General features: G+C 43.6%; 1 protein-coding gene across 3 annotated transcripts in view; it reads left to right on the top strand.

Moving 5' to 3' along the window:
• Window positions 1-17,916, top strand: part of Sv2c (synaptic vesicle glycoprotein 2C) — a 177,407-nt gene that overhangs the window by 45,956 nt on the left and 113,535 nt on the right. For all 3 annotated transcript variants that reach the window (XM_076927208.1, XM_076927206.1, XM_076927207.1), the window contains exon 2: window positions 2,518-3,198. In XM_076927208.1, the coding sequence (XP_076783323.1) occupies window positions 2,619-3,198 (580 nt within the window). In that variant the 5' untranslated portion in view covers window positions 2,518-2,618. The remainder of the gene's footprint in view (window positions 1-2,517; window positions 3,199-17,916) is intronic.

Genomic DNA, 17,916 nt, shown 5'->3' with positions numbered 1-17,916 from the left:
GTATTTGTATGTTCATAGTATGTGTATGCATATGTATGTGTGTGTATATATGTATGTATATGTGTATGTGTGGTATGTGCTGTATATCTGTGTGCATGTGTAGTGTGTAATGTATATATGTGTCTTTGTGTGCATGTCTGTGTGTGTGTGTGTGTGGTGTGTGTATTTATATATGTGTGTCTCTGTGTGTCTGTGTGTGCATGTCTGTATGTATGTATGTGTATATATGTTTGTGTGTATATATGTATGTATATGTAGTGTGTGTATATATATATATGTGTGTATATGTATGTATGTGTGGGGTGTGTGTGTGTGTGTATGTCTGTATGTGTGTGTGGTGTGTGCATATATATGTCTGTGTGTGTATGTGTGTATATGCGTGTATGTGTGTGTATGTATATTCACATGCATGTGTGCACTATGCATGTGGGAGCCTGAGATTTATATTGGGAATCTTCAGTGAGTCTTTCATATTCATTTTTGAAGCAGAATCTCTTAATCAAACCCAGAGCTGGCCAATATGGCTCACTTGTCTAGTCTGCATTATTTAAGGATCTTCTGTCCTCCACTTTTGGAGACTCAAGTTACAGGCATGCTGCCACCCAGCGCTTCTGTAGGTTCTGGAGATCCAAATGCCAGTGCTTTGCTTATGTAGAAAGAGCTTCAACTACTGAGGTATCTTTCTTATCCATCGGTTTTCAATGAATTATGATTTTCAATGAAATTGGGGCCTGGTGCATAGTGTACATTATACTCTGTAGTTTGTCTAGAAACAAGGGAGTACAGCCTGCAAACATGAATGATGTTTTAAGATCTTGTAAGCCTTGCTACCAGCCATACCTGGTGAGTAAACTCCACTCGGAGAACTACTGCTTTCAGGACAAATGTGGTTTTTATTTATTAGTTAGCTTTGCATCGGTATAACAAATATCTATGAGAATTTTAAGGGAAGGTTTCTTTTGGCTACACTTCAGAGGTTATAATCCGTGGTCAGCTAACTCTGTATGTGACGAAGCAGAACATTTTGGCACAAATGTGTGGTAGAGAGCTGTTTACCTCATGGGGACCAGAAAGCAGAAAGTAGAGAAGAACCTGATACAACATTGCCCCCAAGGACAAGCCCCTGGTGACTTACATTATCCAGATAGGACCTGTCTGAGAAAGAAACATTTCTTCCAAAGTGTCATCAAATTAAGCGTCCTTCAGTGTTTACATTTGAAGACAGTAGGGATAAAGTCTGGAGGGATTGTGGGGTAGAGTTGTGAAGGCACGTCACTGTGCGCTTTCCTCTCCCTGTCGGGCTGGGGGTGGGTTCTGAAAGGTAAGGCCCCCATGAACAAGACATGTGTTCTGCTTCTGAGATTGTCACCTCAACTCATTTGATTAGATGCCAAGTTCCTAGGGTTACAGCAGCTGGGAAAGGGAAATACTTGTGTCTACTTGAAGTACCATGGGAGTCTTTGGTTTGTCTTCTGTCAATAATGAGTGGAGGGAGGGTGGGTTGGGAAAACGCGATTTGAAAAAGTAACAACGATCTGAGAATTTAACAATGAGTTGTTCAGTGCAAGGAAACAAGCTTGAGGAAGGAGGGGTTCTAGTTTCATCCAGCCGTGCACATATCACAGTGTATATGTGTATGCTTTGTGAGCCTATGTGTCTGTGTGGCTTGTGAGTCAAGGTATATCCTTACAGCTGTTTAAATATACTTTTTAATTCTTAAAGCATTTCTTATTATTTATTTTGATCATAACCATAATCTCTTCCCTCAGTTCCTTCCAGATCCACCCCCACCTCCCTACCCACCCAACTTTGTGCCCCTCCTTAAACACAAAACAAAACACCTGCTCTGAGTCCAGTTTGTGCTGCCCAAGTACTGGAGTGTATGATATGTCTGGGAGTGTGGTTGACCCACAAGAGGTCATAACCTTCAAGAGACTCTGCTTCTTCTAGTAGCTATTAATTGCCAATGGCTTCTCGGCTAGGAGGGGGACTTCCTGTCCACCCTCTATGTCTCTGTGCTGGGATATTTTCTAGCTTGGGCTTGCCCAGGTCTGGTGTGTGCTTTTACAACCACTGTGATTTCATATGTGTAGCTATTCTGTTGTCACCAAGAACCTGTTTTCTTGCACTTGTCCGTCACCCCTGGCTTTTAAATCTTTCTGTTCTCTCTTCGATGATCCTTGAGTCTTGGGGGAGCCTGTTGAGACATGATGTTTGTATTTTAAAAGCTATGAAGTAGCTAGCTTCACTCTGGGTAGAAGACCTGAGTAGCATTATCCTAAGAACAAAAAATTTTAAAACAAAAGCTATAGTAACAACCTTAACTAGCTAGCTACTCCAGGCACTGACTGCCTTTGAGCAGAGAAGCAACATAGATTGTTCATGTGTGAAGGATCAAAGCAGGAAAGGTACATTCCGTGTCTTAATATGTGGGACAGTGAGAAGAGCCCATGAGCTGGGAGGCAGAAAATACAGGAAAAGGACTAATGTGTGTCTTTCCTGGTTCTCCTCATGCAGGTCTGTTCTGACCGGCGAGTGAATGATGCTGTTGCGGCCGAGCTGCTGAACACACTCCGTGGACACTTCCCTGCTGCACCTTGCCCATCCGCTGAGATAAAATGGAAGACTCCTACAAGGATAGGACTTCACTGATGAAGGGCGCCAAGGACATTGCCAAAGAGGTGAAGAAGCAGACAGTGAAGAAGGTGAACCAGGCAGTGGACCGGGCCCAGGATGAATACACCCAGCGGTCCTACAGTCGTTTCCAGGATGAAGATGACGATGATGACTACTACCCACCTGGAGAAACCTACAGCGGGGAGGCCAATGATGATGAAGGCTCCAGTGAGGCCACTGAGGGCCACGATGAGGAAGATGAGATCTACGAAGGCGAGTACCAGGGCATCCCCAGCACGAACCAAGGGAAGGACAGCATAGTGTCCGTAGGACAGCCCAAGGGAGATGAGTACAAGGACCGCAGAGAGCTGGAGTCAGAGAGGAGGGCTGATGAGGAGGAGCTCGCCCAGCAGTATGAGCTGATAATCCAAGAGTGTGGCCATGGTCGTTTCCAGTGGGCCCTTTTCTTCGTCCTGGGCATGGCTCTCATGGCAGACGGCGTGGAGGTGTTTGTGGTGGGCTTCGTGTTACCCAGCGCGGAGACAGACCTATGCATACCGAATTCAGGATCTGGATGGCTAGGTGAGTGTCTCATGTCAGCGAAGCAACTCTGAAATGCTTTATTTACGGAGCACAGAATAAATGACTTTCATCTAGAGCAGCAGTTCTCAACCTATGGGTCATGATCCCTTTGGGAGTAAATGACCGTTTCGCAGGGGTCGCATATCAGATAGCCTGCATATCAGATATTTACAAAGTTACAGTTATGAAGTAGCAATGAAAATATGATTGGGGGGTCACTACAACATGGGGAACTGCATTAAGGGGTCAGAGCTGTATTAGGAAGGTTGAGAGCCACTGGTTTAGAGCATTGCATTTTTCCAGCAATGTTTAATGGAAAAAAAAAATCTTATAACAGAAAAAGAAGGAGAAGTGAGCAGTGAGAACCTGGGTTCTCTAGCTAACTTTTTGGATGATTTCTTCATGTTTTATGTATCCATCATTATCACCTAGTTCTGGGCATTTTTAAAGATAGGTTAGAGAATTCCATTTTGGCCTACTCTAAGAAAAGTCATGTGACATTTCATGGGAAATGCATCATTACATAATATGCAAATTTCATTTTTATCACTAAAATCTACGGAGATAACTATGATGTCACTAGCCATGCAGGCTTTGGGTCACCATTATGGATATAGCTTTTCACCAAAAGCAACACATTCTTATATGTCACGTGGGTGCTTGGCAGAATAGACTTACTGAGACTTACTTGTGTCTACTTTTCTGAGGTCAAAGGTAAAGCCGGGGATGTAGCACAGTGGTAGAGTGCTTGCCAGACACGTGCAGGACCCTGGGATCATTCCCCAGACCTTTATAGGAAACCTTCACTTGACACTTTCTAAATAGAGGTATATTCTATAAAAATAATTAATGCTCATTTCAAATATTATATCTAATGCGGTCATTAAAAAAAACACTGATGCTTTTTCCCTATGATCCACGAGGTTTGCTTATTTTTCCCCTAATTAGCTTTATACATATCATTTTATGTAGATGATTATAACTTTATTTTCAGGGTTTGTACCTAAGCTGAGCAAACTTCTTCCTCTAATATGATTTTTAAAATCTATTTCAAATTTTATTAATAATTCAATTCCACGTGTTGCAATATGTCTTCTGTAAGGCGTCTAGACATCAGATTTGATTTTTATACCCAGCTCAACATGAACCCAGTGTTCTTATTCTTTTGGAGCTGTAGTTAATACTCTTGAGATAAGCTGGAGAAGCCGGGCAGTGGTGGCGCACACCTTTAATCCCAGCACTTGGGAGGCAGAGGCAGGTGGATTTCTGAGTTCGAGACCAGCCTGGTCTACAGAGTGAGTTCCAGGACAGCCAGGACTATACAGAGAAACCCTGTCTCAAAAAAAAACCAAAAAAAAAAAAAAAGAAGAAGAAGAAGAAAGAAAAAGAAAAAGAAAAAAAGAAAAAAAGAGATAAGCTGGAGAAATACAGACATTTTAAGGCTTCATGTCAGCTCCTTTATACATTGTCAGAAGGGTTTTCAAACTCCTCTTACAAATTGTGCCTCGAAGAAAACGTTTGTGGGAATGACAACCTTTACATGTTTGAGAGTCTATTAAAGAAATTAGACTACTAGTGTCTATATTTCCAGGAGACATCTTTAAACTAAACTTGAGAAACAGAAAGCCTATAATTTTTGTTTTGCAATATAGTATTAAATAACATCATGATCATTGATGCAAAGAAATTTGTGCAATTAGATGTTGGTTCCCAACTTTCTGGCAGCACAGGAGATAACCACAAAGGAAATTAGGGCCAACATTGTTTCATTCCTTTAAAGCTTTTTATTCTTTAGATTAGCTCCTCTCTGGGTGGGTATTTGCTTCCTCCTGTGTGAGTGAAAGACCTGAGTCCATAGAAGCAGATTGCGAGGGACACAGGGTGGAAGTTGGAAGAATAACTTGCATATTTTTGCTGATAGATTCATGTGTGTCCAACCATCAAAATGCAGACATCACCGTGCCTTGGGGGAGAATGCTTAGCTATTCATCAAATTGATTATTTTAGCAGATCGCTTGTATCTGACACTGTGTTTTTTTTTTTTTTTTCCTTTGCTGACTTTCTTTTCCTTTGGTGGGCAAGTGTATCAGTGTGAGCCTGGTTGTCCAAGAACTGACAATACTTTGCCAAGGGAACGTATCAGTAGAATGTGTCAAGTCAGACGCTTAGAATTTTATCCCCGTGGGGTGTTAACCATTGTGGGCTTGTATTTAGAAGGAAACACTTTTAAACCCATGTCACTAGTGTTTATATTGGAGAGTTCGCAGAAAAGCCTAGTCCAGGCTTGCCCTTCTTTCATAACCTTCATGCTGGATGGGAGCACAGCATTGCATAGTGTTCCCTCATCAGTCTATCACAGAAGCCAGCACCTGGTGACCAGGCACACCCGCAGGTGGAATTGAAAAGTGTAGATAACACTGCAGGAAAAGAGAAACCTTGATCGTCCATCTGTCTCCGAATGTTGCCTGCTTTAGTGTATTGATACAGTGTCCCCAGGAGGACTTGGTTTCACTCAAGGGTGTGAGTCCCTAACACAGGCGTTTTAATGGTTTTATGACTCTGCCTTCCAGACTTGCATTTCAATTATTTAGCCATTGTAATTTCACTCATAATTGCATTCTAACAGAGTCTCTTTAGACAAGCATTTAAATTGTTTTGCCATTCTCATTTCATCGGATAATGGCTTTGTAATATAATTACCACACTAAGTCATAACCGTGGGATTAAAATCAGAAAAGGAAGACGCGTGGCCCATGCGTGGTGACATCTTTGTGGAAATGGCTTTGCAAAATAAATTTTCATTTGCTACTAAACATCACACCAGTTTTCTCAAAGAAAACCAGGAACAAAACTTGACCCAGTGTATGTTTTAGTTATTTGTGGTGTTGAGCCAGTCTTTGTGTTTGCCAAAAGATTGACTTAGGATAACTAGGGCATACTGTATGTACATTTGCCTGTGTGCACAGATAACATTGTTGATTGGACTGGAAAAAGAGAGAGTAAATATTTAATTATCTAATGAGTTGTTTCTTCGGGGGATAAATGTTTTCCTTTTGAGGTAATTCACTCGCTGTTGCTAAAGTCAATTTTTAAAGCATTCATAATATGCAAAGCATAGTACAACCACCAAGAATATGGGAGGAAAAGGAGAGAGAGAGAGAGAGAGAGAGAGAGAGAGAGAGAGAGAGAGAGAGAACCTACCCTGGGAAATTAGAGTCTAGAAGAAGAAACAGACATGTCTACAGATTTCCAGGACAAGAAAACAAGTGTCCTTGACCAAAAGGACACATTTGTGAAGAGGCAGGATCCTGTGTAAAGTAGTAATGAGAAGATGAGTGTTAGTCCAGAAGTCGTCAGCAAGGGCCGGCTTGTTGATTAGTTTGGAAGAGGATGGAAAATTGTCCAATGGAAGGAAAGCAGGACACGAGGAAATTACCAAACTGGGAAACGCATAATGCAGATTTTAGCAGGAAGCAAAATTGCCATTTTATGCAGTCTCACTTTGGGTTCCTTGGGAAGGGATGAAATGTCTGTGGGTTATCTCTCTATTGTGACTGAAGTGCCAAAGAGTCAGGAGCCATCACATTTAAGGTGTCAGTGCCAGTGGCCTTCACCGGGGCAACCATGGTTCTCTGAAAATAATGCTTAGTCTTATAGCAAAGACAGAAGCCCAGCCTTGAAGTCTGGAATTTGATGTGTTGGCTGCTGCAAATGGCTTTATATAAACACAGTGAACAAGGTTAAAAATGCAGGAACATGAACACAAATCTTAGATTTGCTGCCCTTCGTTACAGGGCAGGCTCCTCTCAGACATCATCCATCCATCCTTCCCACTGCTGAGGCTCAGGGCAAATGCTTTTGAAGGTGTCCTATGGGGCCGTGACTGGCTTAGCTCCTGTCCTAAGGCTGGTGAGCAAGCACAATGAGATCTAACAGGGTAATGAGATGTGACCATTTCAGGTGCAGCCGTGCCCCAGCTCTAGTCCGTTGACAAAAGGACAAGTGTCCTACTGGCTGCCCTTCCTTCCCCTCCCCATCAGTGGAGCTGGCTTCTCATTCATAAACTTACTTCTCCTTAGACCTTCCAGGTGAAGCAGAGAATGTCATGTGACTAGTTCAACTGCTTTCATGTTTAGAGTTCCACAAATAAGTATTTTGGAATCAAAACATTGCCATGGTCATCAAGGACTGGTACAGAATTGTTGGAAAGCTCAAAAATGTACTTGATAACTTACATGGAGTCATTTAATGATTAAGTATCATGTCTGTGGTCCTTGAATTTTTAAAGGCAAACTGCAACCGTAATCCCTAATTGTCACATTCAGTGGTAGTTTTGAGGACATAGGTATTAAAAAGCACAACTGGGAAAGAACTAGGCTGATGGACAATAAGAAGTAAATGGCGTTAAAGAAAATGGAAATACCTTCCTCCCAAGGATCAAGGAACATCTTAGAAAAGGGAGAGGACAGAATTTAAGAACTGGACAATGGAGAAGAATGGCCTGGGATGCTAGCATTCAGATTCAACATGACCATTGCCATCAGGAATACACAGCAGCTGTGGATACCTGCACAGGATCAGGCCCTTCCCCCTTCCTTCACAGATAGAGTAGGTTCCCGTGAGGGCTCACCCCTCCTTGAGGCACTATTGGTTGCTGAAGGAGGGAATAACCAGAAGGAGTCTAACTGGGAGGAAAATGGGGTTCATAGGGAAAGAAAAGGAAGGTAAAAGAAGGCAATGGGGGCTAATATAACTATTGCGCACTGCATATATGTATAAAGCTGACAAAAATAAAGAAAAATTAAAGTTAAAAGCATACTATGTATATGGGGGGTTGTTAATATGTACATGTGAATGCAGTTCCTGAAGAGTCCAGAAGAGGTTGTCAGATTCCCTGAGGGTGGGGTTAACAGAAAGTTGTAAGACACCTTAATGTGGGTGCTAGGAAACTGAGCTTGGGTCCTGCAGAAGAGAAGCCAGTACTCTCAACCACTGAGACATCTATCCAGCCCAGAAAAGTAACTTTTTTAAAAAATGGAAGTAACAAGGACATTCATTCCGTTCAAAAGGCATTAACTGAGCACCTGCTATGAGTGAGGTGCTTTGCAAGGGGCTTGGAGGAGTCAGTTTGGAGGATCGTTTTTCTGATCTTTGCCATTTGGGGACTTTTTCCCCCAGGGCAACTTGTAATGAGGTGGATTTTAGTACCATGTTCTCCCTGTGATGTTGAGTATAATGCTGTAGTCTCTCGGAGCACAGCACCTCTGGATCTGCCTTTGAGAACTTACGGAATCTCATCCAGGAAGTAACATCTAAGCAGGGATTTGAAGGATGAAGAAGAGCTCCCTGGGCGATTAAGAAGAAAGATAATGTTAACTGTCAACAAGCATGGCGGTTGTGAAGCGTTCTCTGGGAGTTTTGTCTGACTGAGAGGTGGTGGCAGTTTGGGAGCTGACTGAGGTCAAGCTGTACGAGTACTGTGGACGATCTCAACAGCAAGTAAAAGGAATTGCGGTTAGAAGGGGGCAGCAGCAGCCATGCAGACAACACACACAGGTTTAAGTCACACCGAAGATGGCGCCGATGGGCCGACTGGCCGCTGCTGCCCTGGTAATGCAGGCATAATGGCAGTTAATCCCAGTGGAGCTCACCCTGTTGCAAGAGCGCTAAAAGCCTCCCGAAATTCCAGCAAAAGCACCGTGCCTTTAACCCAAAGGCCTGGGATCCGACATCATAGATTCGCCCTCCTCATACCTTTCCCGACCTCTTTGGAGGCAGAAATCGCCTGTGGGTCCCTAGCTCCTGATGTCGAACCACACCAAGAACTGGTAGGGAAGGAGCTTAAAGTGAGCGGCAGCATGCTGGAGGTACACTGGATCGCGGGAGATTCTCGCCTCCTCCGGATTTCCATCATGAACTTTCTTGATCAGCTTTCCCTCGTGGTGAACACTATACGTCTCTTTGGGCCTCCGGTTTCCTGTTAAGCCTGGCTGGGGACCCAGGTCTGACCTTATCTCCGTCTCCTCCTAAGCAGTACAGTTTTCCTTAGAGAAAAGATTCCAGAAACAGTAGCTGCTACATAAATGTGGGAGCCTAATTTTTTTTTTTTTTTCCTGATTTGGTCCTCAGGCGCTTAGGGGCCCTTTGGTTTGGCGCTTCAATGTTTGTTGCTGAATAAAATAAAGCTATGCTACTAATCTGCAAAGAAGAGACGAGGAGGAGGAGGAGGAGGAGGAGGAGGAGGAGGAGGAGGAGGAGGAGGAGGAGGAGGAGGAGGAGGAGGGCGACGACGAAGAGGACGAGGAGGAGGAAAAGAAGGAAGGAAGGAAGGAAGGAAGGAAGGAAGGAAGGAAGGAAGGAAGGAAGAAAGGGAACCGCTTTTATTCTGAAGCAAGCAAGAACAGACTGCTAGATCAGGGCTTTGGGAAGCTACTCTGGCAGCGGTGTGAGAAGTGATTCAGATGAGAGGCTTTAAAAGTCAGATGGACGTGGAAAAATCTTCTTTACTGATGTAGGATGATTGGCAACTAAGCCAAACAATTCCATTCCTCAGTTTCGATATCTGTATGTCAGGAGTTAGAACACTAGATCTGACCGGGAGTCTTAAACGAGAAAAATCTATATATAACTGCTAACAGTGACTTAATGTGTACGGTTGTTGGCAGAACATGTAAAATCCCTTTGTTGCTGCATAGACTGACGTGTACAAGCCAATACGAAAGAATGACACAGATTGTTCTTCTCTTTCAAGCTTGTTTTTTTTATTATTATTATTATTTTGGCATCTTCAGTGTGCTCTGAAATTTGATTGTTGAGTTGTATACCCTTAAAGTGTTTGCTGTATTTGGGGATCCACAGCTGAGTCCCCTGGGGGGTGTGGTCTCTGTGTCCCCCGTGTCCACTTCAGTGTATTTGTTGGGCTTTTATCTGGGCTGTGAGTGTGCCCTCTGGCTCTGTTTAGTCTCCTGGCTGTCACCTCAATCTTAATTGAATTGTAAAATTATTAGCTTATGAATTACAGCCAGTGTGCCTATACTAGCAACATCCTAGTTAGATTCAATATTGCCAAACAAGAAAATAAGATTAAACAATTTATTAAACAGCATAGTCCTGGGTCTTATGTCCTCCAGTCCTTTGCATTCACCTGAGCAGAACTGCTTCTGACACCAGAAAAGAGTTAGACCAAAGCAGTCTGCAAAGCACTCTTCCATCCCGTGATCTGACAGGACAGAAAGTAGACAGCGCTTCAGGCCATATTCTTAAGATGTGCAACTGATGCAAAGGTTTTAGAAAGGAGAATGATAATGACTGCACACCACTGGGGCTGCCCTCTCTCCCATAGTAGGTCTACTAGGATGTCCACCATTACACTGTACAACATTGGAAATGTATACCATCCCATGGTAGGTCCATCTTCAGGCAGGCATGGTCTTCTATGTTTCCTAAGCTTAGTGTGAACATCTGGGAAGCTGAAACAAGAGAATCAGAGTTCAAAGGCAGCCTGGGCTACATAGAAATGTCTCAAAAACAAACAAACAAAAAAACAAACCAACCAGCCAAACAACACAACATAAACAAAAGAATAGGGTAAAAATATAAATTGCTACTAGAGCTCATGTGAGCATGCTTGAGTACGTGGGTTCATGCCCCAGTGCCATTCCAACAGACACAACTAAAGTGGGAAAATTTAACTCATCACAGAAATAACACACACACACACACACTGAGGGGGAGGGAGGGAGGGAGGGAGGGGGAGAGGGAGAGAGAGAGAGAGAGAGAGAGAGAGAGAGAGAGAGAGAGAGAGAGACTGACTTGTTTCCTGTGTTCAAGGGGATGCTGGAACTGATTATCCGCCCTGCACAGATGAGGATGGGGAAGAGCTACTTTCTCTCTTCCTCTGCCTGTTGCCAGAAGCTTCCCAGAATTCAAGGTCCAGATAGGCTCTGCTTTTAGTCAGTGATGGCTCCTCTTGCAGCGGCCCAGAAGCAATTTCAGGATAATTCAGGGGCCTGGTTTTACCATTCTGACTTCCCATGGGTATGCTGGATTAGTGACGCTGGTTCCTCTCCCTGGGCAACATTTGAGGGAAGAATTTGGCTGCAGATGAAATATGTTTCTTAAAAGCCAGAGGGGGCTAACATATGACCTCAAATATTCTGCAGTTAATTATTGTGGAATCAAATAATCATAAAATGTCACTTGCTGATGGACATTTTTTCTAAATGAGGTTTGGGGAGGTGTTTTGGGGGGGACTGGGGGGAGAATAAATTAAAATTAGAACCGAAGCTCTTTTGCTGGTACTATGGAAATCAATGGTGATTTACATACTTTCTAAATGTCTCAAAAAACCAAAAACAAATGAACAAAACCATAAGCAAATGAAAACCTCTTAGGGTGGGGTATAGCTTAGGGTGGGGAGGTGGGAACTGCCTCCCAGCAGTGACTAACGGGTAGGTTTTTGTTTCCACAAATGCTAACACAACAAAAAACAGACACACAAATAGGACCACACCCCGACTGCTCAGCACAGTCTCTGTGCTATCCTTTCCCTCTGTGTCCTTTCTCTTCTGTCCGTGCTGCCATTTGAACTGTGCCTGATGTATCCTTTGATGCTCTGTGCGGTGGTGTAAGAAGCTGAATAATTAGATCTGTTGATAAAAGCCAACAGCTAGCGAGCCGTGAGCCCAGCACTCCAGCCAGGACTCTCTGACAGACATCTAAGATGTGTGAAGATCAATGCCAGACATGTGGCCAAGTGGACCAAGGATGCTGGCGATTTGACTTTTTGGTCCATTACTGTAAATCTGTTTCTCTAGTCTCAAATAAGATTAATGACTGTGCATCAGTTAAAAGCCTTACATCAGCAGCTTAATTTTTTTTTTCTCTATGGTCAGAAAAAAAAATGATTTACGAGTTTGGAATTTATACAAAGTAGATTTAAGACTTTGACATTTTAGCTTCTTTATTCATTGGGACATGGTCCCTGTCTATGGCTGTTCTTTTATCTTCGGGGTTTCCTCCTTGTGATGGAGACTTTTGTCCCCATGGCTTGCTTGCCATTTGTGTTCTGATATTCCTGGTAGGTGGAGGGAAAAGGTTCATATTTTGTCACATTCTATCCATGACTAGTTAGTATACAGGCTAGTGTGACCTCTTAGGAACAGCCTTAAGCTACATAATACAGCCCACTATGTTTCTCTCTATTTGCCACTCACTACAACTCTCCAGATAGTCCAGCATAAGGGGTAGTTAGAGTTCAGATATATTTGAACTCTCACACAACCCAGTTAAATTTTCAGGACAGAAGAGATCAATGAGTTGTATGATAATACCAGGCTCGCAGCAGGCTAAAGGCGGCTCCAGTCTCTCTATTCTTTCTGTACCAAGACAGGCAGTAGCAAAGCCATCCAGCTAAATTTGAATGCAGGCTGCCAGCAGGTCTATTCCGCACTGGGTGGAGCTTGAGTATAGGACCTCAAAGCCCACCCCCATAGTGACACACTTCCTCCAACAAGGCCACACCTATTCCAACAAGGCCACACCTCCTAATAGTATCACTCCCTGAGGGCTAATCATTCAAACACATAAGTCTATGGGGATCATTATCTATTCAATATGGGTGTTGGGGAGAAATCAGTCAGGACAGAAGTAAAAGTGAGCCCACAGGATAAATTAATGGAAACTGTTTTCTCCTAACCATGAGTGGGGGAGGGGGAGGGGGAGGGGGAGGGGGAGGGGGAGGGGGAGGGGGAGGGGGAGGGGGAGGGGGAGGGGGAGGGGGAGGGAGAGGGGGAGGGAGAGGGAGAGGGAGAGGGAGAGGGAGAGGGAGGAGAGGGAGGAGAGGGAGGAGAGGGAGGAGAGGGAGGAGAGGGAGGAGAGGGAGAGGGAGGAGAGGGGGAGGGGGAGGGGGAGGGGGAGGGGGAGGGGAGGGGGAGGGGGAGGGGGAGGGGGAGGGGGAGGGGGAGAGGGAGAGGGAGAGGGAGAGGGAGAGGGAGAGGGAGAGGGAGAGGGAGAGGGAGAGGGAGAGGGAGAGGGAGAGGGGGAGGAGAGGGAGGAGAGGGAGAGGGAGAGGGAGAGGGAGAGGGAGAGGGAGAGGGAGAGGGAGAGGGGAGAGGGAGAGGGGAGAGGGAGAGGGAGGAGAGGGAGAGGGAGAGAGAGGGAGAGGAGAGGGAGAGAGATCTAACATCTCTAGGAGTCCCCGTGACACTCTCCTGGGCTCTACTAGCATCTAGAGTCTATTGATATTTCTCAGTTTCTTGGGTTGTCCAGTCCCTGCCTCTGTCCCCATGTGACCACCTTCACCCTTGTGTCATGACAGCAGTAATATTCTAAAAGGACAAGACCTTAGCTCGTCACATCTACCATGAGAGCATCCATGTCTTTGGATAGATATTATCTAATCAATACAGAATCAAAAATCAATTGTACGGGCATTATTTTAACCACCTAACATGAATTAAAATTAAGAAATCATTCTTATTCAGAATAGCATCAAAAACAATAAAATTCTTAGGGAAAAGCTGACAAATGAAAAAAAAACTTACATTCAGAGAACTGGAAATGGTTATGAAACTGAAGTCATTAATAAATAGAAAAGCATTATGTTTGTGGACTGGAAGATAATATTGTTCAGGTGGCAGCAGTCCAAAAATTTCTCTACAGATTATAATTCAGTTTAATCATTATGACAACTCCAGCTGGATTCCTTATAGACATTAATCTGCTAATTCTAAAATTTTTATAGAATTCCTATCCTAAAAGTCCTATGAAATTCTAAAATTGATATTTTGTTCTCATTAAGATTTCAACAAACCATTCCAACACTATCAGCTTAAAAACTGTAAGAAATCCAAGTAAAATGATCACTGGCATTCTAAGAATTATTTTATGTGTGTGTGTGTGTGTGTGTGTGTGTGTGTGTGTGTGTGTGTGTGCCTCTTGTGCACAGATACCCATGGAGGCCAGAAGGGGGCTCCCCTGCAGTTGGACTTAAAGCTATTGTGAGCTGCCCAGTGTGGATGCTGGGAAATGGACTCAGAGTGTTCTAGAAGAACTTGAAACGCTCCTAACAGCTGAACCATCTCTTCTGCCCTGATTAGCAACATTTTAATAACGATATAAAAATCTGATATAAAAAGTGTTTGGCTCTTATCGCAAGTTCTCCAACTTGAAATTCAACCTGGTTCCCAGTTCTATTATATGCAGACTATATTTCAGAGTAATAAGTCTTCTAAGCCAGTAGGTCAATGAGATTATTGTAATACCAAAGACACACACACACACACACACACACACACACACACACACACACACAAATCTTATTGCCATGGTGATGGGAAAGGACACTGTCAGATAATGATGTTCTTGCAATTGAAGCAATTCTCATGCTCTAGCTGTGGTATAAATTGTCCCTTTCTGTGCCTAAGTAAGTGTTTCTAAAGCTGTGTCTTAGTTAGGGTTTTATTACTGTGAAGAGACATGATGACCACCACCACTCTTATAAAGGAAAACATTTCATTGGGGCTGGCTTACAGTTTCAGAGGTTTAGTCCATCATCATGTGGGAAGCATGGTAGTGTGCATGCAGACATGGTGCTGGAGAAGGAGCTGAGAGTTCTACATCTGGATCTGCAGGCAGCAAAAGGAGACTGTGTGTCATTCTGGGTATGACTTGAGCATAGGAGACCTCAAAGCCCGCCCCCACAATAACTGACACACTTTCTCCAACAAGACCACACCTACTCCAACATGGCCAAACTTCCTAATAGTGTCACTCCCTGTGGGGCAGGCATGCAAACATGTGAGTCTATGGGGGTTGGGGGGACATCCCTATCTAAATCACCACAAGCTAGTATTATTTTAATTGTTATGAGTGATGTCACAAGTAATTGACTTTAGTGACAAGAACCAAGGCTTTCTCAAGGAGTACAAGGCTGCTTTCTCACATCTGGGCAGATGAAGAAGCAGAGAAAAGGGGTGATGGTTTTGCCTCTTTTTCCCCCTTTTATTTGATCATAAATAGAAGAGCATTATGTTGGTGGGCTGGAAGAAATATTGTGCAGGCAGCAGCAGTCCAAAAATTCACCTACATATTATAATTCAGTTTAATCATTATGACAACTCCAACTGGATTCCTTATGGAGATTAACATGCAAACTCTAAACTTGTTTTAGAATTTCTATCCCATGGGCCAGCACTTGCCATGTTTAGGATGTGTCTTCCCTCATGCCCTACCCACCTATCTCCTAGAAGAGGAGCCCACAACTGTGTCCAATGGGTGCTTCCTGGTCCACTTACCAAGGAAGATTCAGGGACACACTGTGCATCTCCCATGTGTGACCTCTTCTCATCAGACATGGGGACAGTCTGTGCCCATCTCAGTCACCAAGTCAAAAGAAAACTGTGTTCTTCCTTAAAGCCCTTAAGTATTCAAGTCACAGAATAATGACTTTTTAAAGTGTCATGTTTCCTTCAAGTGACTAGTCTGGAAGTATGAAGAGTCATTTTATTCCAACTCCTTGATACTTTTTATAAACTCATTGAGAATTTGCCTTGTTTCAAATGGTCTCAAGACCACACTCCACCCAATAGTGGTGCGGGCTAGGGCTGCTGTTCAAGTGGGGACAACTTTACAATATGCACAGTAGAAAGATAATGATACCTCAAAAGAAGGAGGAAAACCCAGTCAGATTCGAGTGGTATTCGGGTGTCATCTTTATTTTATGTGTCCTGATTTTAGCATAGGAACCCTACCATCAGAAGCTAAGAAGTTCACTTTTGTAAAGTGAGTTCTTGGTTCGATAATATCCTACATTCACTCTGTGACCATAGCAAGTGTCTTAAAGTTTCTATTGCTGCAATAAAACACAGGAAAGGGTTTATACTTCAATGTTCTATTCATCATCAAAGGAAGCCAGGATAGGAACTCAAGCAGGGCAGGGACCTGGAGGTAGGCACTGCTACAGAGGTGATGAAGGGATGAAGTGGAAACTTAAGGGTTTTTTGGAAAGACGGTTATGCCAGATGGTGTTTCGCTGGGGCAAACACATGAAGGAGTGTTTTCCTGAAGCAGACACAGGTGAAAGGATGTTTTTGTAAAGCAAGTATGTGAAAAGACATGTGATGAAGGATTCTTTGCTAACAACACATTGCATAGTTCAGCTCCATTTGTCACTGATCATTACTTCACTGAGAGAGACACAGCAGAGAACTTCTAGTGTCCCTGCTGGTTCGAATCCCTTCCGCTGACTCATGTCAATTCAGCTGAGACCTAGCTGTTCCTGCTAGGTCATACCACCACCGCTGCTATCCCATCACTACTGAACTGAACTGCTGGCTTATCTGTGAAGCATTTGAGAGTGGATCAGCCTGCTGCTACTGACCTGTGAATTGAACTGCCAATTTCCTGACACTGTATATGGGATTTGATCCAAAGAACCATTTCTAAGCTGGTCCACTTCCCCTCTATCTGTTCTTTTCCACTACCTCTGGTGGCTGGTGGGCTAGAAGGGCGGTTAAAGCACTTTTAACCATCATTAAAAGTGAGCTTTGGAAAAATTAAAGTTACAGACAGGTGCTATGTATTGACTTGCTAGATGTGGCTTGCTCAGCCTGCTTTCTTACAGTACCCAGGACCACCATCCCAGGGATAGCACCACCCACAATGGGCTAGACCCTTTATTATCAATTACTAATTAAGAAGATGCCCTACAGGCTTGCCTACAACCCAGTCTTATGGAGGTTCCCTCCTCTCCGATGACTTTAGCTTGTGTCAAGTTGACATAAAGCCATCAGCACAGCAGATTTTAGCTTTAATTTTACTTATAAAACGAATAGTTTGCCTGTTTCACATGTCCTTTTCATCTCTGTATTTTCGCTGGCTCTATGCCTTGATGGTCTTGGGGGTGACTGATCTGTATGTAGGTTGGGTGAGCCACCTAGTTGCCATGATTCTCTGAGCTGCGTGTGTGTGTTCAAAGCTTTTGTAAGAGTTGAAGGTGAACAGCACTGGCTTATCCTAACACATGGGGAGAGCCAGGCTAACAATAGCAGCAAATACTCAACTAAGTTTTACTGACTGCCAGATACACGTCTACACGTGTAACTCATTTTCTCTCATAATAACCCTATATCGGTTACTTTCTAATCCTGCGATAAGACACCATGACCAAAGCAACCCTTCACATTAGCAATTATAGAAGGAAGAATTTATTTGAGGCTTATGATTCCAGGGTTAGAGTCCATGATGGCGGAAGCAGCGATGGGAGTACCATCTGAGAGCTTGTATCTCAAACAGCAAGCGGGAAACAGTGCAATGAACACAGCATATGCTTCTGACACCTCAAAACCTGCCCCTGGTACACACCTTCTCTGATAAAGCCATACTTCTGGTCCTTCTTGAACAAACAGTCCACCAACTAGGTATTAAGTATTTTAATGCCTGAGACTTTATAGGAGACGTCGCATTCAAGTGACCATGAACACTATGATGAAGATGAAGCTATAATTCTTGTTTTAAAATAACGAGGCCAGAGAAGACAGTTTGCCTGAAGTCTCACGGCTAAGTCCAATGCTGGATAGAGAGCCGGAGTACATGGGTGATGGTGAAGAACTTTTGGGTCCAGGAACCAGCATCCTCTTGTTCTTTGTGACTGTTTTGTGCTTCTGATAATTGAATCCGGAGCTCTTCGTGTTCCAGCAAGCATCCAACCACTAAACT

This window comes from Arvicanthis niloticus, chromosome 29 (genome assembly GCF_011762505.2).
Source record: "Arvicanthis niloticus isolate mArvNil1 chromosome 29, mArvNil1.pat.X, whole genome shotgun sequence".
Taxonomy (NCBI): domain Eukaryota; kingdom Metazoa; phylum Chordata; class Mammalia; order Rodentia; family Muridae; genus Arvicanthis; species Arvicanthis niloticus.
Note: the sequence above shows the minus strand (reverse complement) of the source record. Positions and strands in the feature narration are given on the sequence as shown.